Here is a 26,832-nt window from a genome sequence, read left to right as displayed (position 1 = left end):
TTCTCCAAAGGTTAGGGATGCTGGGAGGAGATGGATGTTAAAGCTGTCATGCAATAAGGATCAAGGGCATGTAAATGGGTTCAAACCATGTTGGGCTATCAGAACAGGCTTGAGGGGCTGAATGGCCTGTACAGGGCAGGCACAGTAGTGTGGCAGTTAGCATAATGCTCTACAGTGCCAGTGACCCGGGTTCAAATCCGGCCACTGTCTGTAAGGAGTTTGTACGTTCTCCCTGTGTCTGCGTGGGTTTCCTCCGGGTGCTCCGGTTTCCTCTCACATTCCAAAGGCGTACGGGTTAGGAAGTTGTAGGCATGCTATGTTGGCGCCAGAAGCATGGCGACACTTGCAGGCTGCCCCCAGAATACTCTACGCAAAAAAAGATGTATTTCGCTGTGCGTTTCGATGTGCATGTGACTAATAAAGAGATCTTATCTTATCATTCTTACATAAATTGGAGTTTGAGGTTGAAATCTGTCTTGCATGTTCACTGGGCCACTAATGCTAGGGACACAGCAATCATTTTCTCCGCAGGATTACAGAAAAAAAGCACAGAGCACGTCCAAGTTCGGCATTCCTCGCTCAGCCATAACCTCGTCGGATACCTTGTGTCGGTTGTGCCGCCCGTCTGCTTTCTCAGATGCTTGTGTCAGCCCCTGGACTTGGGTCCGAAGTGTGGATTAATATTATCACATCCAGGTACAGATTTCCTTTTCCCATTTCCCATGTATGGGTCTAATGGAGTTTTCTTGTCCTGCAGGGCCACAGGGATGAAGAGAAGCCGAGCTGTAAAGTGTGCATGGTTGAGGTAAGTCTCTGGATATGAAGGTGACAGTGGGTGAAGCACATGTGGTGGTGGGGTGTCAGATTAAATGCAGGTGCATGTATTTATTTTTGCAATTAAACTATTTTTATGGTGAAAACAAATAATTGTATTAAAAGCCAAAATAAATATTGCCAATGATACTTAAGAGCCAGTATTGAAAAGTGTCTAAATCTCATTATCCTATGGGACCACTTGCAATTAAAGTGATGTAATGGGCTTTTGAGTCATATCAGCATTTGCGAGATGTGAGTGCTGTCTGCCATTGCATTAAAATTGACATTGTGTCTAACATTTAAATAATGTGCACTCCAGTGTGAGCTTTACTGTGCCATATCTACATATGAATACATCTAAGTGCTGGAGTGGTTCCTTTCCAACAAGCTAAGATACGTAATATTTAGCTGTAGAGAAACATCAATATTCCTCATTATGTGTAGCCTGTATAATGAGTAATAGAGTCTGTAAAATTTCATTCAATATAATGTTAAAATTTTAATTGCCTTTAAAATACAGTACTTTCGTTGTGATCTGGGGATAGGGCTTGGACACGTAAATTGACAAATACCTTGAACAGTTTAACCTGCTGGTTTCAAATCAGCTTATAGCAGAGATATAGAAAGGTTTTAAAATTGATCTATGAACATAAGAATGTTATATTATTCATTAAGTTGACTTAATTGTTATACTACAGCACTATCTTTATGTAAGTACACTAGCTACATAAAAATTAATAAAATATTGATAATGATGGTATGAACATCCAACATTCAAGGTTATTTTCAATCGTCTATTTGGTTACCGAAGTGATTGGATCTGTTTTTATTCTGCTTGGTTTCACCCGATGCATGCTATTTTAAGTACTTGCTGGCAGGCTCCAATGCCAGTAATGTGGACTCCATTTATTGCCATTTCCTTCCATCTTCCAGTTCTTTTCAATCGATCACTATTCATTTTATCTAATAAAATCACTTCTGATTGTCAGTTCTTATCTAGTGTTGCCCTATTTGCACAGTGTTCTACATATATTCACCTTATTGAACTTGCATTCTGCTGAATTTTTTCTGTGCTGAATTAGTGACTTCATTAGTGGCAATGGTGCAGGAAGTACGACAATTGTTCCTTGTATACTTCATGGGTTGCACAGTGGTCCAGCGGCTCAGCAGTTAGAACCGCCAGCTCACAGCTCCAGCATCATGGGTTCGATCCTGACCTTGGGTGCTATCTGTGTCTGTCCATGTGTAGATTGCACGTCCTCTCTGTGACTGCTTTGGTTTCCATCTGGTGCTCTGGTTCCCTTCCACTTTCCAAAGATGCGCGAGTCGGTTAATTGTCTTCTGTAAGTTACCTCTTGTGTAGGCAAGTGGCAAAAAAATCAAAAGGGAGCTGGTGCATATGTGAATGAAAATTAGTTGCAAGGCTTGAAGGGAAAGTAAGGAGAGGGGAACATGAGATAAAGAATTGCTCTGCTATTGGTATGGATTTATTTTTGTCACATGTACCGAGCTTTTGTTTGCATGACTTCCAAACAGATTGTGCCATATATAAGTACTTAGAGGTAATAAAAATGAAACAGAATGCAGAATATAGTGTTGCAGCTACCAAGAAAGTACAGTGCAGGAAGACAAATAAAATGCAAGGGCCATGACGAAGTAGATTGGAAGATTTAGTGTATGAGAGTCTGGTAATGGCGGGTTAGAAGGTGTCCTTGAGTCCGGTGGTACATGCTTGTATGGATCTAATGGGCTGAATGGCTTCATTCTGTGTTGTTGTAAGTAAAGGTGAGTGGGGGAATAAGTGACCTATGATTCTGTTCTGTATACAATGACCTACCTACCGAGAAGGACTACAACAAGGCACAATTATAATGGGGCAGATCCGATATTGCTCCAACATCGCTTGTCCCCGGAATGTTGCTTGTTCCAGCAGGTCCTGGATGCTGCCTCCGGCTACAAGTGCAGCAGGGGGATTGTTTCAGTGCAGACAGCTGGCTATGCTCATAGGATGGCTTTGACAGCCACCAAGACCCTGCCTCCCAGGCTCATGGGCTGTCATAGGTGTCTTTGACATTCATGAACATTCCATGACCTTTGAAACTTGCTAAAAAAAATTACTAAAGGTATTAAGCTTGGTTTTAACATTCAATATAAAATAGCTTTAAGAAATATTTAAGTAACCTTACTTTCCTTATGCCTGGAAGGAGTGTTCTCGCATTCCTTTGAATAAGCACTAGAGTGGTTGTAACCAGGTTTAAGGTGTTGCAGGGCTAGAACCTCACAGCCCAAGAGTGACAGAAACTGTTGCAACATCGTAGGAGGGAACTGTAAGGTGAATAAAACAGGAGTAGTGTATGATTAGTGTGAATAGGGTGCTTGATGGTCAGCACGGACTCGGGCCGAACGGCCTATTTTCATGCTGTACTTCTCAATGAGTACTGTAGCAGCTGCTATCAATAATGCAGGGCAGAAGATGTTGCTTCCAAACAAGGCCAACAGCAATGTCGGAAGCCAGGACTTTCATGGACAAACCTAGGTACATCCCAATATAAACATCGGCATTGGGCAGGAAGATCTGCATCAAGGCCTTCCTATCCTCCAGTCACATAGACAATCAAATCAAAAGAGAGCTGGCCACTTGGGATAGATCCAACGGAACTAACGTCTGGATCAAATAACCACTGTGAGGAAAAGAAGTGGGATAACTGAGTGATTGAACAATAAGACCAAATCCAATAATATCAGGGCAGTGTACACAGCTCTCTCAATGTGGGCGGTCAAATCATGTGGCCATAATGCTATGCAAAAAGTGGCTGATCAATTCGATGTTTGTTTTTATTATTGCACTGTATCTTGGATGATTCTCTGAAGAGACAAACTCTTATTGGTCTGAGCCCCTGTTGGTTCACACTCAGTCACCTTGGGAAGCTGCCAATCTCAATCAAAATACTTTGGAATTCCACCAAGTATCCTAAGACTGGGACAAACAACGAGGAATGCCGGTAACGTTAGCAAACAACGCGTGGAGCAGTAAATTTTAATTCAAGAATATAAGAATGTAGGAAGAAAGGAGAAGGAATCAGGGGCAGGCCACTCAGGCTCTCATGCTTTGACGACCATTCAATATGATCACAGCTGATCTTTTATTTCAGCATCACGGTCCTGTCAAAACCCCATATCTGACTCCCTTGAAATCTAAAATTGATCATACTCTGTCAGAAACATACTCCACAGTGCTCTGGGCTAGAGAATTCCAAAGATACACTAGGGTGAAGAAGTTCCCTTTCACCTCTTTGTTGAATGGCTAAACCCTTATTTTGAGGTGACAGACCCTGGCTATGGAAACATCAACTCTATATCTGGTCTATCAAGCCCTGGAAGAATTTAGAATGTTTCAACAAGATCACCTTTCAGTGTTCTTAATTCAGAAGTATAGGCCCAGTCTCCATAACCTCTACTTGCAAGAAAAAAAACCCATCCCAGGAATCTATCTGTGAACCCTCATTGCATTGTAAATACATCCTCCCCATGGTACAGAGACCAGACCTGTACACCATTTCTCTGATGCAGTCTCACCAATGGCATCTGTAATTGCAGTAAGACATCCTTACCTTTGTACACAAATAGTCTTGCAATAATGAACAGAGTAAGTTGTTTTCCTAATTGCTTGCTGTATCTGAGCATTAACTTTTCAGTGATTCATGTACAAGAACACCCTCGCCCCTCTGCATGCCATACTTTTCAATCTCTCGCCATTTAAAAACTGTTTCTGTGTTTCTATATTTTTCTACCAAAGTGTTGACCTCACATTTTTCCATTTACCACATCCTGATCCATTCACTTAGCCTGTTTCTATCCCTCTGAAGCCTCTCTGCATCCTCCTCACAACCCAAGTTGTCATCCAGCTTTGTATCATCAACAAACCTGGATATATTATATTTTACTTATTGTACCACAGCATCAATCACTGCAACACATCACTATCCCAGCCTCCCAACTCAAAGATGCCCTGTTTTTTCCTACTCTTTGTTTTTTGTCCATTACCCACTCCTCAGTCCACACCTGTACGTCACCGACCCCAGTCCCCTGTGCTCTAATTTTGTTCAATAACCTTTTTTGTTGCATCTTAATGAAGATCTTCTGAAGATCCAAATACACCATACCCACTAGTTTCCTTTATTGGTTATAAGCCCAAAACATATTGGTGTTTGGTTTATTATTATTGTCACATGTACCGAGATACAGTGTAAAACTTTGTTTTGCGTGCCATCCAGACAAATCATGCCATACGTAATTACATCGAGGTAGTATAAAGAAAACAGAATGCAGAATATAGTGTTGTAGTTATGGAGAAAGTGTAGTGCAGATAGACAAATAAAATGCGAGGGCCATGATGAGGTGGATTGGGAGATCAAGAATTCATCTTCAGCGTATGAGAGTTCCATTCAAGAGTCTGATAACAGTGGGACAGAAGCTAGTCTGGTGGTTCATGCTCTCAGGCTTTTATACCTTCTGCCCAATGGAAGAGGGGAGAAGAGAGAATGACCGGGGTGGGAGGGGTCCCTTGATTATGTCGGCTGCTTTCCCGAGGCAGCGGGAAATGTAGACGGAGTCAATGGAGGGGAGGCTGGATTTCATGATGGACTGAGCTGCGTTCACAACTCTCTACAATTTCTTGGGTAGGGCAGCTGCCAGACCAAACTGTGATGCATCCAGATAGGATGTTTTCTATGGTCATATTTGTCTAAAGTTATTTTGCTTTCATAAGTCCCTGTGCAGTCCATTATATTTTTACAAGTGCCACATTACCACTTCCTTCATAATAAATTTTATTTCTTTCCTCTACTCCTGACATCAGGCTAACAGATCGGTAGATTTTGGTTGTTCCCCCCTCCCTTCTTTCTTAAAATGTGGGGTAATATTTGCAACCTTCCAGCTGATGGCTACCATTCTATAATATATGACATTTTGCAATGATGACAACCAGTGTATCTATTACCTCCATAGCCACCTCTTTCAAAATGTGTATCTACAGATTTTCAAATTGTCCGTCACATACTCTGCTCTGAGCATGAATTCATGAAATATATCCTAAAAAGGAATCCAATGTTCTTTCTTGTTGATGAATAAGGTTCAAAGTTAATGGCTTTCATTCCAATGCATGTACAGGACATGAATAATAAGCAAACAATAATATACAGTCCCATTGAAAAGAGGGACTGAAGATTAAATCTCTCTTTGATAGATATTTTTTCGAGGAGATAAGGAAAATAAAATTGGAATCACCAGATTGTGGGAAAATGGGATAATCATTTGTGGGGCATAATTTTAACACTGGGTGGATAAAAATCAGCACAGATCTAAAACAGAGATACAAGAGGCTGCAGATGCTGGAATCTGAAGCAAAATAACAAACTGCTGGAGGAGCTCAGTGGGTCAGGTAACATTGCTGTGGGGAAAAGAATTTCGGATTGAGACCCTGCATCAGAACCCCTCTATCCCTAATTCTAACCCTCTGGAAATAAACCTTTGTGCTTGATTTGCCATTTTTGTGGCCTTGTTAACGTTGAGCAATTTGTGTGTCTGTACTCATTTTGTTCCTCTATCCCAGATAAGTGACCTCTCTGCTCTTCCTACTAAAATGTGCAACTTCGCACTTATCCATGTTAAACTTTATCTGCCAATAACCCACCCTTGCTCTCAGTTTATTCCTGTCCTGTAATTTGTGGCCCTTTCCCTCACCACTCTCCTACCCCTCTACAAATTTAGAAATTGTATTTTTGATTCCAAAGTCTAAGTCTCAAATGGGTTAATACAAGGCAAGCAACAGTTGCACCATAAACGTACCAGACAACTACCATCTCCAGCTAGAGAGGGTTTAACCTTCTGCCTTTGCTATTCAATGGCAGCTCCACCATCCCCACCATCTACTACCATCTCCAGCTAGAGAGGGTCTAACCATCTGCCTTTGCTATTCAATGGCAGCTCCACCATCCCCACCATCTACTACCATCTCCAGCTAGAGAGGGTTTAACCATCTGCCTTTGCTATTCAATGGCAGCTCCACCATCCCCACCATCTACTACCATCTCCAGCTAGAGAGGGTTTAACCTTCTACCTTTGCTATCCAACATCCCCACCATCAATTAGATATTCAACTAATATTCAACCGCACAGGTACCAGGCTGTGAGAGCAGTCTGCAGCTGGGTCTCCCGCAGTGAGTGACTCATCTCATGACATCTTTAAGGCCCTACAACCATTTGGGTACAAATGAGGGGTATACTGGAATACTTTCCACCTGCCTAGGTGAGTGGACTTCCAACTCTCAAGAAACTTGACACCATTAATCTCCTTAAACACTGATGCCATCTACCACAAGAGCACATTGGCTGCAGTGTTTTCCATCTACAAAATGCATTGTATTCCCTCACCCAGGCTACTGCCGCAGCATATCCCAAACCCACGACCACTACCACCAAGAAGAACAAGTGCTGCAGGTTAATAAGCACAGCACCACCTTCAGATTCCCTTCCAAGTCACACACCATCCTAATTGGATCTACATTGCTGGATCTAAATCCTGGAACACACTGCCCAATAGTGCTCAGGGATACCTCCAGCTAAAGGACAGCATCAGTTGAAGAAGGTGGCTCACCACCAACTTCTCAAGGGCAGTTAGGGAAGGGAAATAAATGCTGACCTTGCCAGTTGTCACCCAGGTTCCAAAAGTGAACAGAAGGGAAAAGCATTACTCCCATTCTCTGCTTTCTATCTGGAAACCAGCTAGCAATCCATTGTGATCTTTGTTCTCTGACGGTAAGGCAGGAATGTGACGCAGGGCAGAATCCCACTTTTAGGGTTTACTGTGATCCCCATTGTTGGATCGCTACGTTCAATGTTAGTGCAATGCTGAGGTGTCGTGGGGGTTGGTTCGTATGAACAACAAACGGGAGAGTGAGGAAAAACTGAACAGATATACACAAATAAATTCTCCACTTGCACCTTGAAATGTGTAGCTTAGTTTAGAAGAAATATAAAAGATATCTCAAAAGTATTTGTTCTTAACTACACTCAGTTGACGACAGAGTGTAAAATGGTTTGTCCAATTTTGTGTGGATGCACTTGGCCTCTCTACATTCGGAATCTGGCATCTTATCCCCAACAGACACAGCAACAGTGGTGTAATGAATGCCGTGTATAATAGTCTGATCGAGTCGAGCCGAAATGCTGTGGGATTCTTTATCACTTTCCTTCCCAAGAGACGCATTATTGGAAAACAAACACTAACACCTTGTAAAAATAAGTGCCTGATGTTCTGAGAGTACGTGAGACCTGTGAAAATGCAATTTGCAATAAGGTTTAGACATTTCACTTAGCTTTTTAGTTGAACTCTCCCCAACACAGATTGTTGTTCAGAATCAGATGTTTGTTTTTAACTTGTTATTGGGAAGAGGCAATAACCAAAAAAATCACACAGAAGGAATGACTTTGTAGACGGGGAGCTTGGCTGGGGTACCATTATTTTAAACACACGGGGGCAGATCTTCTGTTGCTCTGAAGTAGCTAGTCACCCCTACAATCCAGAGCATCCCAGCTCACGATCTCTCTCTGGGAGACCGTCTCCCAGCTCATCAGCAGCCTCTGGTGCAGGGTAATGTAGGGCCTCAACAGAATGGCATTGATCACTGTTACAGTCTCAATCTCGGGCACACTGGCTAGCAAGCTTGCCACTTAAGTTGATTTTATAATTCACAAAATCACTTAGGCCCTGTTTAAGAAATAAAAATAAAATATAGAAAACAAAAATATAAAGACATTTATAAAAATATCTATAAATAAGTATAAAACTTATTTATAGATATTTTTAAATAAAACAAATAAATATAAAACTTTTTAAAACACATTTTAAAACACTTATATTAACTGAATGAATGAATTGACTAATTAATCAGGGCATTGAATATAAGAGTAATGAAGTCATGTTGCAACTATATGAAACTTTGGTTTGGTCGCACTTGGAGTGTGCAGCTCTGGTCGCCCCTTTACAGGAAGGATGTGAAGGCTTTGGAAAGGGTGCTGAAGAGGTTTACCGGGATATTATCTGGAATAGAGTGTATGAGCTATAAGGAGAAGTTAGACAAACTTGTTTTCTCTGGAGCATCAGAGGCTGAGGGGGAAACTTAGAAACATAAAAAACATAGAAAAACTACAGCACAATTCAGGCCCTTCGGCCCACAAAGCTGTGCCGAACATGTCCCTACCTTAGAAATTACTAGGCTTACCCATAGCCCTCTATTTTTCTCAGCTCCATGTACCTATCCAAAAGTCTCTTAAAAGACCCTATTATATCCGCCTCCACCACCGTTGCTGGCAGCCCATTCCATGCACTCACCACTCTCTGAGTAAAAAACTTACCCCTGACATCTCCTCTATACTTACTCCCCAGCACTTTAAACCTATGTCCTCTTGATAAAAGTTCATAAAATTCTGAGAGGCATAGATAGGGTAGGCAGTCGGAATATCTCTCCCAGGGTAGAAATGTCAAGTACTAGAGGAGATGGATTTAAGGTGACAGGGGAAAAGTTTAAAGGAGATATGCAGGGCAATTTTTTACCCAGTGGTAGGTAGGTACCTGGAATGGGCTGCCAGGTGTAGTAGTGAAAGCAGATATGATAGTGGTGTTTAAGAGGCTGTTAGATAGACCCACGAATATGCAGAGAACGGAGGGATATGGATAAGATAAGATAAGATAAGATAAGATAAGATATCTTTATTAGTCACATTGGTATTGGTTGGTATTGGTTTATTATTGTCACTTGTACCAAGGTACAGTGAAAAGCTTGTCTTACAAACCGATTGTACAGGTCAATTCATTACACAGTGCAGTTACATTGAGTTAGTACAAAGTGCATTGATGTAGTACACGTAAAATCAGAGTAAAGTGTCACAGCTACAGAGAAAGTGCAGTGCAATAAGGTGCAAGGTCACAACAAGGTAGATCGTGAGGTATATTGAAACACACAGTAAAATGCATCTTTTGCGTAGAGTGTTCTGGGGGCAGCCCGCAAGTGTCACCATGCTTCCAGTGCCAACATAGCACGCCCACAACTTCCTAACCCGTACGTCTTTGGAATGTGGGAGGAAACCGGAGCACCCAGAGGAAACCCACGCAGACACGGGGAGAACGTACAAACTCCTTACAGACAGCGGCCGGAATTGAACCCGGGTCACTGGTGCTGTAATAGCTTCAAGCTAACCGCTACGCTACAGGAGATATTTAGTTTAATTTGGTATTGTGTTCAGCATACACAATGTGGGCCAAAGGGCCTGTTCCTGTGCTGTACTGTTCTATGTTCTATGACGCTAAAGGTTTTATGTAAGCTCATTACCATAGATAAGAGTAATATGGATTTGGCCTTTTGGGAACAGCAGAGGACACAAAATGATTGAAGAGTTAAAGCTCCTCAGCAATGGCTCTCTTTATTGTTCTATGTTCCAATTCCACGGACCTCTGTAACGGCGGCTGATTTCTCCCATTGCAATGGTTGCAGTTGAGCGAGTGGATTTCCCAGCCTGAGGGTAAGGAAAGCTGTGCAGATTCATGCTGCAATCTTGGGTTTCCTGAGGAGTCCATTTAGACCGGAGCAGGTGCCCCAGGACCTCCACTAGCTCCAGTTCATATTCCGCTTGGCAATTTCCCAGTTATGGCCATGTCTGCCAACAGATCCATGTGGATCTTGGTGGAGAATTTGCCACTCATGATTGAAACATACAAAATCCTGAGGGAGATCTTGACAGGGTGAATGTTGAAAGGATGTTTCCTCTTGTGGGAGAGTCTAGGACAAGGGGTAACCATTTAAATATTAGGGGTCATCCATTTAAAGTAGATGAGTTGAAAAATTTTCTCTCTGTGTATTGTGAGTATTTGGAGCTCTCCTTGGCAAAGGATGGTGGAAGCAGATTTTTAAAAGTATTTTGAAAGTAGAGACTTGAAAAGGAAAAGAGTTGGAACAAACAACAAAGAACAGTACAACACGGGACCAGGCCCTTCAGCCCACCATGTCTGTGCTGACCATGATTGGTATTGGCATTGGTATTAATTTATTATTGTCACTTGTACCGAGGTACAGTGAAAAACTTGTCCATACCGATCGTACAGGTCAATTCATTACACAGTGCAGTTACATTGAGTTAGTACAGAGTGCATTGATGTAGTACAGGTAAAAACAATAGCAGTACAGAGTAAAGTGTCACAGCTACAGAGAAAGTGCAGTGCAATAAGGTGCAAGGTCACAACAAGGTAGATTGTGAGGTCAGAGTCCATCTTATTGTAAAAGAGAACTGTTCATTAGTCTTATCACAGTGGGTCTAACTAATCCCATCTGCCTGCACATGGTCTGCCTCCCTCCATTCCCTGCCTGTTCGTGAGTGTGTCGTAATGCCTCTTAAATGTTGCCATTCCCTCTGCCGCCACCTCCCCTGGCAGTGTGCTCCAGAAACCTATCATTCATTGGGTAAAAACTAATAGCTTGTTGGGAGAATGGAGACAATCAGATCAACTATGTTCTTATTGAACAGCAGAGCAGTTTTGAAGAGCTGAGCAGTTTACTCCTGGTCAAAATTTGCATGTTCATAAGATTTTGATTTTGATGGGGGATGGTCCCGTGACATTGCTATTCACGTTAGTTCCTCCAGAGAGGGAAGAAAAACAGCCAGAGAGTGTGGCATTGGACAGACACAGCACAAACCAGGCAATAACAAATGAGCAGCCCAATTCACAACCGGCTGGTTTCTTTGTCCCTAGCATTCTGTTGCCGCTGGAGCTCCTTAACCTCGCTGTCCCTCAGTGGCCTGTGTAGACACTGGGTGAAGGTAGCACATAGCTCATGGTAACCAGTCATGGTTCAACACTCACTCCCTACCATCACACAAGGGCTATAGCCTTGCGAGTGATGCAGATAAAATTTAGCTGCAATGAGAAGGCCATGCTTGTCAGAAGATAAAGGAAGTGCAAGTTATCATTTTTGTCTGTTTGTTGTTAAAAGACCAGGAGAATGAAATCATTGTTGTATTAAGAAATTTGGTATATGGAGGATCAGATGGAACAAAATATATTAATGAACCTTGTAAACGCTGTGAAAATAGTCCTTTGTGTACATACCTGATCAATTATGGTATAGATTTTAATTTCTGTTTGTATCATTTACTATTCATTCTAAATACTAATCCTATCCTAGATTAATATCAAACCGTAATGCATGCCGTGTAATTGACTAAAGGGGCAAAGTCCTTTATTCCCATAAAATCAATTTCCATAATATTAGTTACATTAATTGTCAACACAGATGGATACCTAGCAATGCACTTGCAATCAAATAGTGTCATTAGTCCACAAAACCAAGGTTTTATTAATTAGGGATTCACTTATTAGGCCATCAGATATTCACATTTTGAACGTGAATATTCTTTGTGGTTAGATGCATACAGCACTCTAGTGAATACAACCTCTATTTAATGCTCTTGCCATTTAATTCTGGTGATATTTAGGGAACCTCTAACTGCAAGGTCACAAATGCAGGGCATTATGTACGAGTTATACTAATTTGTTAGGGCAATGAATACATTAATTTCATTAGCAAATGGCCTTAAAGCAATAATTACCAGTGTGGGTGTGTCAGAAGAAATCATGTTAAACTGTGGCTGTTAATTATTAAGATTTTGTACGGAGATACCCAGCTTCGACTAATAGTTGACGGGTGTTTTTGCGACTGGAAGACTGTTACCAGTGGGATTCCACAGGACTCAGTATTCCATCCTTTTCTTTGTGTGTACATATTAATGATTTATACTTAAAAGTAGAGGATATTATAAAATGTGCAGATGATGTAAAAATTGGCTGTGTAGTTGACAGTGGGGAGGAAAGCTTTCGTCTACAGGAAGATATAGATGTTCTGGTCGGTTGGATAGAAAAGTAGCAAATGGAACGTAATCCAGAGAAGGGTGAGGTAATACAAATGAGGAGGTGCACCAAACCTAGAGAATGCACAGAGGGGCCTTGGATTGTATTCCACAGATTCTTAAATCTAGTAAGAAGGGCATTTAAGGTTGTTAAAATGACATAAAAGATACTTTCCTTTATTAGCCAAAACATAAAATATAACAGAAAAGTGGCCATGCTGCATCTACATTCAGTGCGAGCTAGACTACACCTTGAGTACTCCATACAGTTCTGGTCACTACATTATGCAAAAAATGTGATTGCTCTGGAGAGGGTGCAGGTAAGATTTACGAGAAATGTAGCTGCAAAGAATGATTTGAACAGAGGAAGCTGAAGGGAGATTTAATTGAGGACTGTAAACTGATGAAGGGCAGAAACAGAGTAAATGGGAAGGACCTTTTCCCCTTTCCAGACCTGATCAAAAGCCGTGGCACATAGATTTAAAATAATCAGTAGAGTTGAAAAAGGATGGCGAAAAACTTGTTTCATCCGTGAGTGCTAAGTTTTGAAACTCACTGCCTGAGAGGAGGGAGAATCCCTCATCACATTTTCAACTTAGATGTGTATTTAAGAACTGTGATCTGTAGTGCGATGGTCGCAGCACCAGAATCCAACTGTGTGGCTCTTTTTCAATCAGTACAATGGGCTGAATGTCCTCTATCTAGTTCACACACTTTCTATGACTCCATTTGGACATCAGTTACATACTCTGATGTGCACTGTATTTAAACCCAGTTCCATTTACTTGATTTTTGCACAGTAGTTTGGCAGCCCTGAAAATCAAATGAAGATGATTGACATCAAGGTTTTAAAAGGAAACCAATGTAAAGCCTTTTAACAGAACTATATATTCTATTGTTGGTTAGTTCATCAGTTTGCCTAACACATTGGTCATTGGCATTGCAGCTTCTTCCTGCGTTACACTTCAGATGAAGTCAAATGAGTTTGTGTAAGAAAGCCGTGTCTGTAAGTGCTAATAATTGCTGGTCACTGTTGGCTTTTGAAACCCATGCATTTATGTCCATCTGCAGTAAGAGTAATCCCTCTAACAATTCTTGGCAAGGTGCTTGAGTGTAGAAGCTGCTGCCAAGTGCCACGATTTTTGCCTTATCCAATGACGAACATATAAATGATGTCAGGCCGGAAAGGAAGCACAAAGTTCCTGAATAACTATGGTCCCTGTGCATCTCAAAATACACACTCCAACCCAACACATACAGAAGCCTGAGGGATACTTAATCTCTCTCTTTCTCTCTCTCCCTCTCTCCCTCTCCTTCTCCCTCTCCCTCCCTCTCCCTCTCTCTCCCTCTTCCTCTCTCTTTCGTGCTCTCCTTTCTTTTCCTCTGTTTCCCTCTCTCACCTCTCTCTCTCCCTCTCTTTCTCCTTACTCTCCTCTCTCGCTCTCCTGTTGTTTCTCTCTTCTCATCCTTTAATGTACTCCATCTGTTCTCTCTCTTTTTCTGTTGCTTTATGTTTTTAACAGGCTTATATTCTCACTTATCTATCAGGTTCCTCTGAAATATTTATAAAATCCTGAATTTGCTGGCCTTCATATTTGCTCACAATCCTTTTCTGGACCATTTTTTAAAACTCTGTTTTATTTTTATGATCCGCTGGATTTTTGCCCCATGCTTCTTTCAGCACAATGCATGCCTGCTTAACTGTACAAGTTGCCTTTTACGAGTATGCACTGGTTTTGTATTGAACCACACTTCTTTGAACACACCCCATTCTTTCTCTGTAGATTTACTGATTAACAGCCCTCTCCGTTTACAGTGACTGATTTACTCTTCAACACTTTGAAGTTTGCCCTACTTAAATTTAAAATCTTGGTTTGTGACTCTCTGTCTGAAGCCTAATATGAAATTCCATCATTATTATGGTCACTAATCACACGGTGTTCCTTTGCAACCAGATTGTTAACAATTTCTGGTTTGTTAGTCATCTTTAAATGTAGACATTTTCTAAGTTGATTTCAAAACATACTGTTCCAGAAATCTGTAAGTAAATCACAGAGATCCACTGCACTTACAGTTTCATCTATTCTTCCAGCTTTCAAAGCTCCCATTAGAACCGTGTTGTTTCTGCATCAAGATTTCCATTGTTACTCAGCCTGGGAAGAACCAACCTGCACAATCCTAATGCTCAGCAATGGAACACTACAGACCACCTCTTGCACTACTGTGGACTTGTCTCTGATTGTGTTTGCTTTTTGCACCAATGTCTTGCTTTGCACAGTCTTTTTCTTCACTGTTTTGTATAATTTACGTATAATTTATGCTCTGTGTGTTGTCTGAATCTACTTGCCTGTGATGCTGCTGCAAGCAAGTTTTCCACTGTACCTGTACCACACGGTACTTGAGGATATGACAAAAAACTGGACTCGGCTTGACTTGACTTGAACCTCTGCCAGAACCCTTGCTATTCCTCAGTTCGACCTATAGTCTTTCCACTACCTGCTCACCCTTACTTCAGGCAATCAGATTGAAACTTTGTTTCTCTCTCCATGGATGCTTCCTGAACTGCTAAGTATTTTGAGTATTCTCTGCTTTTAATGAAAATAAAAAAAACTGCAGATCAGATGCTGGAAATGAGAAATTAAAATAGAAAATTAATTTTCATTTTTATTCTCTGTTTTCATTTCATCCTTAAAAAAATCACTTTTTTCTTCAGCTCTAATTATGCATTTGACAAGCAGGTAGGTGGGTATGATGAGGATACTTGGACTCTGCAACAGAATATGGAAAAGCAAGAAACAATGTTGGAGAAACTCAGCGGGTCGAGCAGCATCTGTGGGGGGAGCATTGGGTCGAAACCCTGCATCAGGACTACGGATAAGTTGAGTGGGTGAAAACTTGACAAATGGAGCTTAATGTAGGAAAGTGTGAGGTCACATATTTTGTTATGAGGAATCAAAAAGCTGACTATTATCTCTATGGAAAGAAATCGTAAGTGAGTGGAGCACAGGGGGATCTAGGTGTTCTTGTGCCTGAAACACAAAAGGTTAGCAAAAAGGTGCAGCAAATAGTTAAGAGGGTGTATTGCTTTTACTGCAAGTGGGCGGAAGTTTAGCAATAGAAAAATATTGTTACAGCTACACTAGTGAAGCCACACATGGAGTGCTGTATACACTTTCAGCTCCCTTCCTTAAGAAAGGATTTACTAATAATAGAGGCAGTTCAAAAGACATTCACTGAGTTAATTGAGAGGGTGTCCTATCACAAATGGCTAAATAAAGTTAGATCTGATTCCTTTGGAGTCTAGAAGAATGACGGGTGACTATATTAACACATATAAGATCCGAAGGGGACGTGACAGGTACATTTTGAGATGTTTCCACTAGAGGGCAAATCTCAAACTAGAGGACACGGGTGCAAAATAAGGGACCAATCATTTAAAACTGATTTGCATAAGGATTTCTTCTTGCAAGGGGTAGTGAATCATTTGGATTCTCTACCCCAGAGGGTTATGGAGACCAGGTCATCGGAGGTATTTAAAGAAGAGGTAGATCACTTTTTGAAAAATCAGCCAATTGAAGGCTATTTGGAACTGGCAATGGGGGGAGATCTGGAGATCATGGCCAGCTGGTGGGAGGTGGGGGAGATGCTTTGTAGGTTGGGGAGCTAGCATAGAGGGAGTGTGGCAAAGATCTAGTAGGTTAATTTGCCACGGTAAATTGCCTGTGGCGTGTATGTGAATGGTAGATTCTGGGCAGAGTTGATGGGAACGTGGAGAGGATAAAATGAGGTTGTTGTAGGCTCCATACAAATGGGTATTTGATGGCTGGTGTGGGCTTGGTGGATCAAAGATCCTGTTTCCGTGCTCCATGACACTGCATGAACAGTATTTTTTCTCCAGGAAATAATTAGCTTCAATTGTAAACTCACTGCAAGAACATAGAGAAGGGACATGGGAACAGGGGAAAGGAAGTCTGTGGTGGGCAGAAGGTGATGAGAACAAAGGAGGTCTACAGGGAATGGAGGAGAAACTTGGAGTTCCACATGGGTTCAGGTTGGGGGTTTGTGCATTGGTAATGGTCTAGTTTTTACTGCAATGGTGCATTGAGGGGAAATGCAATCAACACAAATGAGTTTAATGTTGGAGGTTAAGAGAGGATGGTTGTGGGTATATCTTGGAGAGGCAGTAGTTAATGGAGGAAGAGGCAGAGGGTTATCTTTACTCACCAGGAGAGAGGAGAAGAAGGGTCTTCTGTAGTTGGGTGGTGACGAACAAGATGCATCCAATTCTGCTCCCTTGCAATTAGCAGAGAGAAAATGAGGTCAATAGCTGGGAGGGCAACCAGGCTGGAAAGAGTTTTAGAGGGCCAAGGGGCATCAGTGATTGAGGTAAGGGTGAGACAGAGGAGATCATCACTTGTAGAAAAACTGGTGATTGGACATTCACAGCCCAAGAACTTAGCAACCTGGAGTGGTGTTATAACTATCAGTGGGAAATATTGAGTTTGAGGCTTTGGGAAGCTGGAGCACCCAGAGAAAACTCACGCAGTCATGGTGGGAATAAGTAAATTCCACACAGACACCGCTGGAGATCAGGATCTGTGAGACAATAGCACTACCTGCTGCACCGCCATGCCACCAAAAGGAAGTAATATTATAGCATTGTATGGTAAAGATATTTATCATCCATGATTGCAGTCATTCATAACTATTCAATATTATGTTTCCAATGAGTGAAGTGTAGAATCACAGGGAAAATGAAAAATGAGCAAGTGTTGTAAGTTCAGTAACCTCTAAGTGTGAGAGTGTTAAAGGACAGTTTGTTATAAGCTCTCTGTCATGACTCATTTCCCTGTTTGTAACTGATTATATGAAAGTGAAATCTTAGAATTTCTGGCTTTCAGTTTAAATTCTAATAATACAACTGCAGGACTGAAGTCTTTGTTAAGAAATAAGTGGTGGGAAAATGGAAAATACTTATGTTGACCACAAAGTCTTTTAAAATATTGCTCCACGTTGCTTGAAGAGAATTTCAGCTATTTGGTTGGACTTTGGTTAGAAGGAAAATAAAGGAAAATGATTTGAAAAACATAAGGGTTCCAAGTGGTTGAAAAAATATAAGGGTATTAAGGAGAGGTCTGAATTCCATCCTGCCAGTGAAGCAAGCAGGCCAGTAAGCCACACCCGACCACTAGGCCTCGTTGCCATAGCACCAGGCACTTGAGTGTCCCAAACAGGCATCGTCTGCAGCTTGCCAGCTCAGGACTTTTGGAATATTGGACATTCCCCCCCCTGCCGAAATATAATTTATTCATAAAATGTGCAAGTATGTAGTGCAGCATCTTTATAAATCTCCACTTTCAGTGTAAGTCATACCTCTTACTTTTTTTCACTTGTCCTCTCGAGGCCTTTCTATTTGACACCCATTGTTTTTATTTCATTCATTCACAGGATGTGGATGTTACTGGCAAGGGCAGAATTCAATGGTCATCACTGCCCATTGATTGGTTAACTGGTCACTGTAAATTGCACTTAGTATGTAAGTGAGTGGCAGAATCTGTGGGGAAAATATGAAGAGAATAAAATAGGATTAGTGTAGAATTAGAGTAGAACATAGAACAGAGAGCAGTACAGTACAGGAACAGGCCCTTCAGCCCACGATGCTGTGCCAAACTAATTAAACTAGTTAAACTAATCCCTTCTGCCTATACAATGTCCATATACTTCTATTTTCTGCATATTCATGTGACTATCTAAGACCCTCTTAAATGCCTCCAGTACCACCTCTGGCAGCGTATTCCAGGCACCCACACACTCTGTGTAAAAAATACTTGACCTGCACATCCCCTCAGCTTAAATGCATGCCCGTTGACCCTCACCAATTTTTATCGATGCACCAAAGAAAGCATCCTATCCAGATGCATTGCAACTTGTTATGGCAATTGTTCTGCCCATGACTGCAAGAAACTGCAGAGAGTTGTGGACACAGCTCAGCACATTGCAACTGCTCTGCCTGTGACTGCAAGAAACTGCAGAGAGTTGTGGGTACAGCTCAGCACATCACGGAAACCAGCTTCCCCTCCATGGACTCTGTCTATACCTCTCGCTGCCTTGGTGAAGCAGCCAGCATAATCAAAGACCCCATCCACCTAGGTCATTCTCTCTTCTCCCCTCTTCCATCGGGCAGAAGATACAAAAGCCTGAACGCACGTACCACCAGGCTCAAGGACAGCTTCTATCCCTCTGTTATAAGACTACTGAATGGTTTCCGAATACTATAAGATGGATTATTGACCTCAAAATCTACCTTGTTATGACCTTGCACCTTCTTGTCTACCTGCACTATACTTTCTCTGTAGCTGTGACACTTCATTCTGCATTCTGTTATTGTTTTCCCTTGTACTACCTCAATGCACTGCGTAATGAATTGATCTGTATGAATGATATGCAAAACAAGTTTTTCACTGTACTTCGGTACTAGTGACAAAATAAACCAATTCCAATCCTTTGGATTCCTTCTTCTTCAGCTTTTTGCCTGCTCTACCTATCATATCTCAGCTTATTACATCTTATCCCTCCCCCACCCACCTACCTTCCCCCTCTCACCTGGATTTCCCTATCACCTGAACTCACCTATCCCCTGTCTGCTTGTACTCTTCCCCCTCCCCCCACCTTCTTTTTCTGGCACCTGCCCTCTTCCTTTCCAGTCTTGATGAAGGGTCTCGGCCCAAAACGTCAACTGTTTGTTTCCCTCCATAGATGCTGCCTGACCTGCCGAGTTCCTCCAGCACTTTTTGTGTATTGCTCCAGATTCCAGCAACTGCGGAATTCTTTGTGTCTCCAATTCTCTAGTATGAGACATTTAGAGTAGTAGACTAAATGGGTGCTTGTGCTCAGTGTGGATTCGATGGGCCAAAGGGCCTGTTTCTGTGCTGTATGAATACGTGACGCTATGAGTAATTGCCATTAAACTGAGAGGCTACTTCACCAGTTGAGGTGGGTGAGACACACACTGTGCTTGCTCTGCCAGATTGACCTGGTTTACCCTGGCTTGCCCCTCTAACTGGCAGTACACAATGGCAGGGCTGGGAGGACAAGCGGGTTCCCCTGTCACCACCCTCAGGCCTCCAAGTAATCATCTGAAAGAAGCCGTGAGCTAATATTTGCGCACACACCCCGTTCTCCCTATAACATAACACGTCCGCTCCTCCAGTAGTTGCAAAGGTGGATTCCCCCATTCACCTCAGAGTACAGAGGTGACTATTGCCCTTCCTAATTGCCCCTGAGAAGCTGGTGGTGAGCCATCTTCTGAACCTACTGCAGTACCCTGGATGAAGTGGAGGGGAGGTTTTAGACCTGGTGATGATGAAGGATGGTGAAATCAGGATGTGGTGCAACTTGGAGGTAAACCCACAGGTGGTGGTGTTCCAAAGCACCTATTGCCTCTGTTCTTCTTGGTAGAAGAGCTCATGGGTCTGGAGATGCTGTTGGAGTAGTCTGGTTGAGTAACGGCAGTGTGTTTGGTAAATTGTGCCCACTGCAGTCACTGTGAAATGATGACAGACTGGACAGGGCGCTATGTTTTAGGATCCAAGCTTTAATGAGGTAATGAGAACCCCCTGGATCAGGGTGCACCTGGACTACCCTGCAGAAGGTCTCAGTTAACACAAGGATGAGTGGCAACGGGCCACTGCCTCGATTTCTAGCACCTCGCCACCTCCCTGCTTATACCAGGTGGAGGGAGATAAAACTATCTGTCTGCATTCAATCCCAGTGTTATCCCACAGGCTGAGTTTCAAGTGAGAGAATTCCACAGACTTCCACCTGTCCATTCAGTCATTTTTTTAAACCACAGAAAATTTGATTTTGCAAACACAAACACCAAAAAAGGGAAAGAAGAAAGCTGGAATCTATATGTAAAGGATCATTAAAACTGAACCAGAGCTCCACTTGATCCATTTGGGTATTCACTGCCAACTGGAGGCCAACAGTGTTTCATCATCAATGCAGATGTGATTACCAAACTACAAACATCTTAAAATCATCTTACAATGATCATCACTGGAAGCTAAATAAGATAAAATATCTTTGTTAGTCACATGTACATTGAAACACACAGTGAAATGCATCTATTGCGTAGAGTGTTCTGGGGGCCGCCCGCAAGTGTCGCCATGCTTCTGACGCCAACATAGCATGCCCACAACTTCCTAACCCGTACGTCTTTGGAATGTGGGAGGAAACCGGAGCACCCAGAGGAAGCCCACACAGACACGGGAACAACATACAAACTCCTTACAGACAGCGGCCAGAATTGAACCCGGGTTGCTGGCACTGTAATAGCGTTACACTAACCACTACACTACCGTGCCTGCCCAGAAACTCTCTGTATGTACACAGTTAAGCAGCAAAATCTTCTTCCTTCTCTTGCTACATCTTTCTCCCTGTGACTGCGTGGGTTTCCTCCGGGTGCTCCGGTTTCCTCCCACAATCCAAAGACGTACAGGTTAGGAAGTTGTGGGCATGCTATGTTGGTGCCGGAAGCGTGGTGACACTTGCGGGCTGCCCCCAGAACACTCTACATGAAAGATGTATTTCACTGTGTGTTTCAATGTACATGTGAGTAATGAAGATATCTTATCTCATCTTGTTATCACTCCAGTGGTTGTTGTGCAAGACACTGGCAAAGCCGCACTTGGAGTATTGTGTAGATGACACTAAAATAGGTGATATCATAGACAGTGAAGAAAGTTATCAAAATTTACAAGGGGGATCTTGGTCAGCTGGGTACGTGGGCCGAGGATTGACAAACGGCTTTCAATTCAGAGAAGTGCAAGGTGTTGAATTTTGGAAAGTCAAACCAGGGTAGGACTTTCTCAGTGAATGGTAGAGCCCTGGGGAGTGTTGTAGAACAGAGGGACCTAGGAGTAGAAGTACCTAGTTCGTTAGAAAGGCAGCGTGGTAGCGTAGCGTTTAGCGCGACGCTGTTACAGCGCCAGCGATCAGGGTTCGATTCCCGTCGCTGTCTGTAAGGAGTTTGTACATTCTCTCGTGTCTGCGCGGGTTTCCACCGGGTGCTCCAGTTTCCTCCCACATTCTAAAGATGTACGGGTAGGTTAATTTGGGGTTTAAAATGGGCAGCGCGGACTCATTGGGCTGGAAGGGCCTGTTACCACGCTGTAAATAAAATTATAAATCACATGTAAACAGGGTGGTGAAGAAGGTGTTTGGCACACTGGTCTTCATCATTTGGGGCATTGAGTACAGGAGTTGGGATGTATACTGCAGTTGTACCAGACTTTGGTGAGGCCGCACTTGGAGTATTGTGTATAGTTTTGGTTACCCTGTTATAGGAAACATGTCATTAAGCTGGTAAGCGTGCAAAGGAGATTTGCCAGGTCTCGATGGCCTGAGTTATATGGAGAGGTTGGGCAGGCTGGGACTTTATTCCTTGGAGTGTAGGAGACTGAGAGATGTCCTTATAGAGGTATATAAAATCATAAGGGGCATAGATAGGGTGAATGCATATAGTCTTTTTCCCACAGTAGGGGAACTAAAAAGTAGAGTGCATAGGATTAAGGTGAGAGAGGAAAGATTTAAAAGGGACCTGAGGGGCAACTTCTTCACGCAGAGGGTGGTGAGTATATGGAATGAACTGCCAGAGGAAGTGGTTGAGGCAGGACAATAACAACGTTTAAAAGACTTTTGCGCAGGTGCATGGATAGGAGAGGTTTAGAGGGCCAAATGCGAGCAAATGGGACAAGATTAGATGGACATCTTGGCCGGCATGGACCAGTTGGGCTACAGGGCCCGTTTCCATGCTGTATTACTCTATGACTCTATGACTCTTGTCCCTTGTAAAACCTACCACACTAAGCAAGTTCCTACCATAATATCTACGTGCACGGCTTAGTATCAAACTTTATATTAACTCTTTGTTTTGTGAAGGGCCTTGGGATATTTTGCCATAAACACAACTTGTTGTTGCTGGCAGTATCTGGAGATTACATTTCTGGGGAATATTAGACTAGAATCCAGTTCTATAGAAAACATAGAAAACATAGATGCGTGTATTCATTCCTTATTTATTTTGTTTTAAATGTGACTCTCAAAAATGTGATTAAGCCATTGATTTAATTTCAAGCCACTTTTTTTTTCCCAGAGCAGGCTTAAGATGTCAATGATGTTGCCTGCAAAATTGTTATGTGTACAGCGACCCATGACTTGTTGGAGGTATCAGGCTCCATTCTATGTACTTTGATACGGTCACTTATCGAATATTTGTGTATGAAACAGATATAGAATAACGATAGGGGTGATAGGAAATGCATCTCACTCTTCGAAATACAAAAGACACCAAGCACTGGGAGAGTCCTGATGTGACACATGTGCATGGTATTGTTTTTAATGAATAGGGCTTAGTTGCGCAGGAGTAGTTTACATTGATTCCATTAATGAATGCCTCCAGTAATTAGTTTGAGGGACATACTTCACTGCAGCTTGCTGCTACTTGCATGCATCAGAGTAGATTAGAACTAAAAGAAATATATTAAAGAGCTTGCTAAAATGTAATAGTTACTGGGGTTTTGCTATTGATTTTTGTGAGAAGGAAACTGTGTGTATCGGTAATCATTGACCTCAGTGGCTGCGATCACAATAAATTCATATTGTGGCACTGCAGGCACAGTTTCCACATTGATCAGACACTTCAGCCCGGGAACAGTGTTGATCAAAGACTTTTGAGCACTATTACCGTCCGTCTTTTCCTGTGTGGGCCGAGCTTTTGGTCGAATGGTTTCAAATCCGTCCCTGCATTCTTTTCACATTACCTGGAATGTTTTCCAACACGTACAGAGGAATCAGTGACACGCCATTCATTCTGAATGTGACTCCTAAAGCAAAACTCTGAGAGTGATAAGTGCCAGGAATGCAATGTCAGGGGAGATGGTGGAAGCAGATACAATAGCAACATTCAAGAGGAATTTAGACAGACACATGAACAGGCAGGGAATAGAGGGATATGGACTATGTGTAGGCAGCTGGGATTAGTTAGATTGGCATCATGGTCAGCACGGACTTGGTGGGCCGAAGGGCCTGTTCCTGTTCTGTACTGTTCAATATTCTATACAGATGTTAGACATCTGAAATAAAACCAAAACATGCTGGAAACACTCAGCAGCTTGGACAATGTCTCAATGAAGGAAGTTGAATTGACATTTCAGGTTGATCACTCAGGAAGGTGATGTGCCTTGCCACTGGTGCCCAATCACTGGTTCTGATTGTGCCTCAAAGACTTGCCTGTTTTTGATATTAGCAGCCAGTTAGACAAGATAAGAGAAGGTATCTTTATTAGTCACATGTACATCAAAACACACAGTGAAATGCATCTTCTGCGTAGAGTGTTCTGCGGGCAGCCCGCAAGTGTGGCCACGCTTCCAGCGCCAACATAGCATGCCCACAACTTCCTAACCTGTACATCTTTGGAATGTGGGAGGAAACCGGAGCACCCGGAGGAAACCCACGCAGACATGGGGAGAAGGTACAAACTCCTTACAGACAGCAGTCGGAATTGAACCCTGGTCGCTGGCGCTGTAAAGCATTACGCTAACCACTACACTACCATGTGGGCTTGACTGATTTAAGCTGCCCCTTTGTTCCACAATGTGGCTTCCGTCCATGCCTGGGTGCCAATTTACAAGCTTCTGCAAGAAGTGTGGGCAAATTTCCTCTGTTCACACGTTGCAAATTTCCCATTCACGCAAGGTAGGCTGATAGTCATAGAGAAATTATGGAAGAAATCCAGCACAGAAGTAGATCCTTCAGCTTATCAAGTCCACACCCACTACCAATCACCCATTTTCCACCAATCGTAGCCAAGCCCATTTTATTCTCCCCACATTCACCCCAGACTCCACCTATAGGCTCGGGGCAATTTACAGTTCAATTAACCTACCAACCTGCAAATTTTTGGGATGTGACAGGAGTCCGGAGCACCCGGAGGAAACCCATGTGGTCACAGGGAAAACTTGCAAACTCCACACAGACAGCACCGGAGGAAGGGGTTGAACCTGGGTCACTGGAACTGTGAGGCTGCAGCTTTACCAGTTGCACCACAATGCTGCTCATAGTGCTTGGATCCCTGCCCACCTTTGTAACAGGTCAGACTGTGGGACAAGCCTTTAACAGAATTAGCCTTTGACAGGGTAAGCAATTGGATTTGCACAGTACGTGAGGCTTCACCCATCAAAGCACAAAATAGTTTTGCCTTTGCTTCATCTGTGCTCCTGAATCAGTTGGTGCTACTGTCTTGGTTCCTCTGTCCAGTCACCCATCCACCTGTAATCCCATTTGTGGGTTGCTCCTGTAAGTCTAACAGTTTACACAAACTGATCTACTACCTGTGCTGTATGTGGTATTGCATTGCTTCGAAACAAATTCCTACTGATAGAATGAGGATCAAGTAAGGATTCAGATTAGAGAAGAGTTAAAATAGCAGTCAGTTCACCTTGTAATGTCAGCAGCTTAAAGGTAACCCAGCAAATGGGTGTAAAATTCAAGGGGGTCACTTACACTGCAGACAGTGGGGGTACAGTGGTAAAAGATTATGAGAGGCATGGATAGAGTAGTCAGCCGGTATCTTTTCCAGGGTTGAAATGTCTAATACTAGAGGGCATGCATTTAAGCTGAGAGGGAGTAAGTTCAAAGATGTGCAGGCAAGTTTTTTTACACAAGGAGTGGTGGGTGCCTGAAATGTGCTGCTGGGGGTGGTGGTGGTGGTGGCAAGTACAACACAGGTGTTTAAGAGGCTCTTAGATAGGTACATGAATATAAGATAAGATAAGGTATCTTTATTAGTCACATGTACATTGAAACACACAGTGAAATACACCTTTTGCGCAGAATGTTCTGGGGGCAGCCGGCAAGTGTCGCCATGCCTCTGACGCCAACATAGCATGCCCACAACTCCTAACCCGTACGTCTTTGGAATGTGGGAAGAAACCGGAGCACCCGGAGGAAACCCACGCAGACACGGGGAGAACGTACAAACTCCTCACAGACAGCGGCTGGAATTGAACCCGGGTCGCTGGCGCTGTAATAGCATTACGCTAACTGCTACACTACCATGCAGAGAATGAAGGGTTGTGGACCTTGTGTAGGCAGAAGGGATTAGTTAGGCGTTTAATTACTAGTTTAATTAGTTCAGCACAACAGCATGGGCCGGAGGACTGTTCGTGTGCCGTTCAGTAGTATGGGGTTCAGTAATGTAATAGTTAAATTACAGGATTGGCAACCAGAATTCTGGACCATTGATCTAAAGGCAAATCCAACCATGGCAGCTGGGAAGTTTAAATTGAAGTAATTAGATAAAGTATGTAATATTTAAAAAAAAGGGTTTCTCACTGCTGTTAACCATGATTGTCACACAGACTCATTTGCTTTAGTAATACCCTTCAGGCAAGGAAGTCTTTCACCCTTTCTCAGTCTCCCAAGGGACTTCCAATGTGGTTGACTCTTGATTGCCCTCTCAGTTCAGGGGCAATTAGGGATGGAAGATTAAATGTCCATTGCCAGTGATGGCCACACTCTGTGAACCAATAAATAAAACAAAGCTGGCAGTTGATGGTCTCCACCAGGAGGTACTCCATTAGATCAAATCCCAACCCAGCTTTAATTATAAGGGCAACGCCTTTTGGTACCACTCAAAGCGTAACAATTCTGGAACTTGATATCAAATTCTCCACTTCTAGTTAACTCACTCTTTCTGTCTGTATCAGAATTGGTCATTTCTGCCTGTCATTGTATTGACTTTCTAGAGGACGAGACTAGAACATAAAAGCAAGGATGTAATGCTGAAGCTTTATAAGGCATTGATCAGACCATATCTGGAGTATTGTGAACAGTTTTGGGTCCCATATCTAAGGAAGGATATGCTGGCATTGGAGAGGGTCCAGGGGAGGTTTACGAGAATTATCCCAGGGGTGAAAGGGTTAATGTATGAGGAACGTTTGATGGCTCTGGGCCTGTGCTCATGAGTTTAGAAGGATGAGGGGGGATCCCATTGAA

The 26,832-nt window shown here is 42.7% G+C and overlaps 1 protein-coding gene across 1 annotated transcript in view; it reads left to right on the top strand.

Moving 5' to 3' along the window:
* Positions 1–26,832, top strand: part of LOC127568523 (uncharacterized) — a 251,819-nt gene that overhangs the window by 52,230 nt on the left and 172,757 nt on the right. The window contains exon 5 of the mRNA XM_052012382.1: positions 758–805. Coding sequence (XP_051868342.1) covers positions 758–805 — 48 coding nt within the window. The remainder of the gene's footprint in view (positions 1–757; positions 806–26,832) is intronic.

The sequence above is a fragment of the Pristis pectinata genome, chromosome 3 (genome assembly GCF_009764475.1).
Source record: "Pristis pectinata isolate sPriPec2 chromosome 3, sPriPec2.1.pri, whole genome shotgun sequence".
Classification (NCBI taxonomy): Eukaryota; Metazoa; Chordata; class Chondrichthyes; order Rhinopristiformes; family Pristidae; genus Pristis; species Pristis pectinata.
The sequence above is the reverse complement of the archived record's forward strand: the minus strand, read 5'-3'. Positions and strand labels throughout refer to the sequence as shown.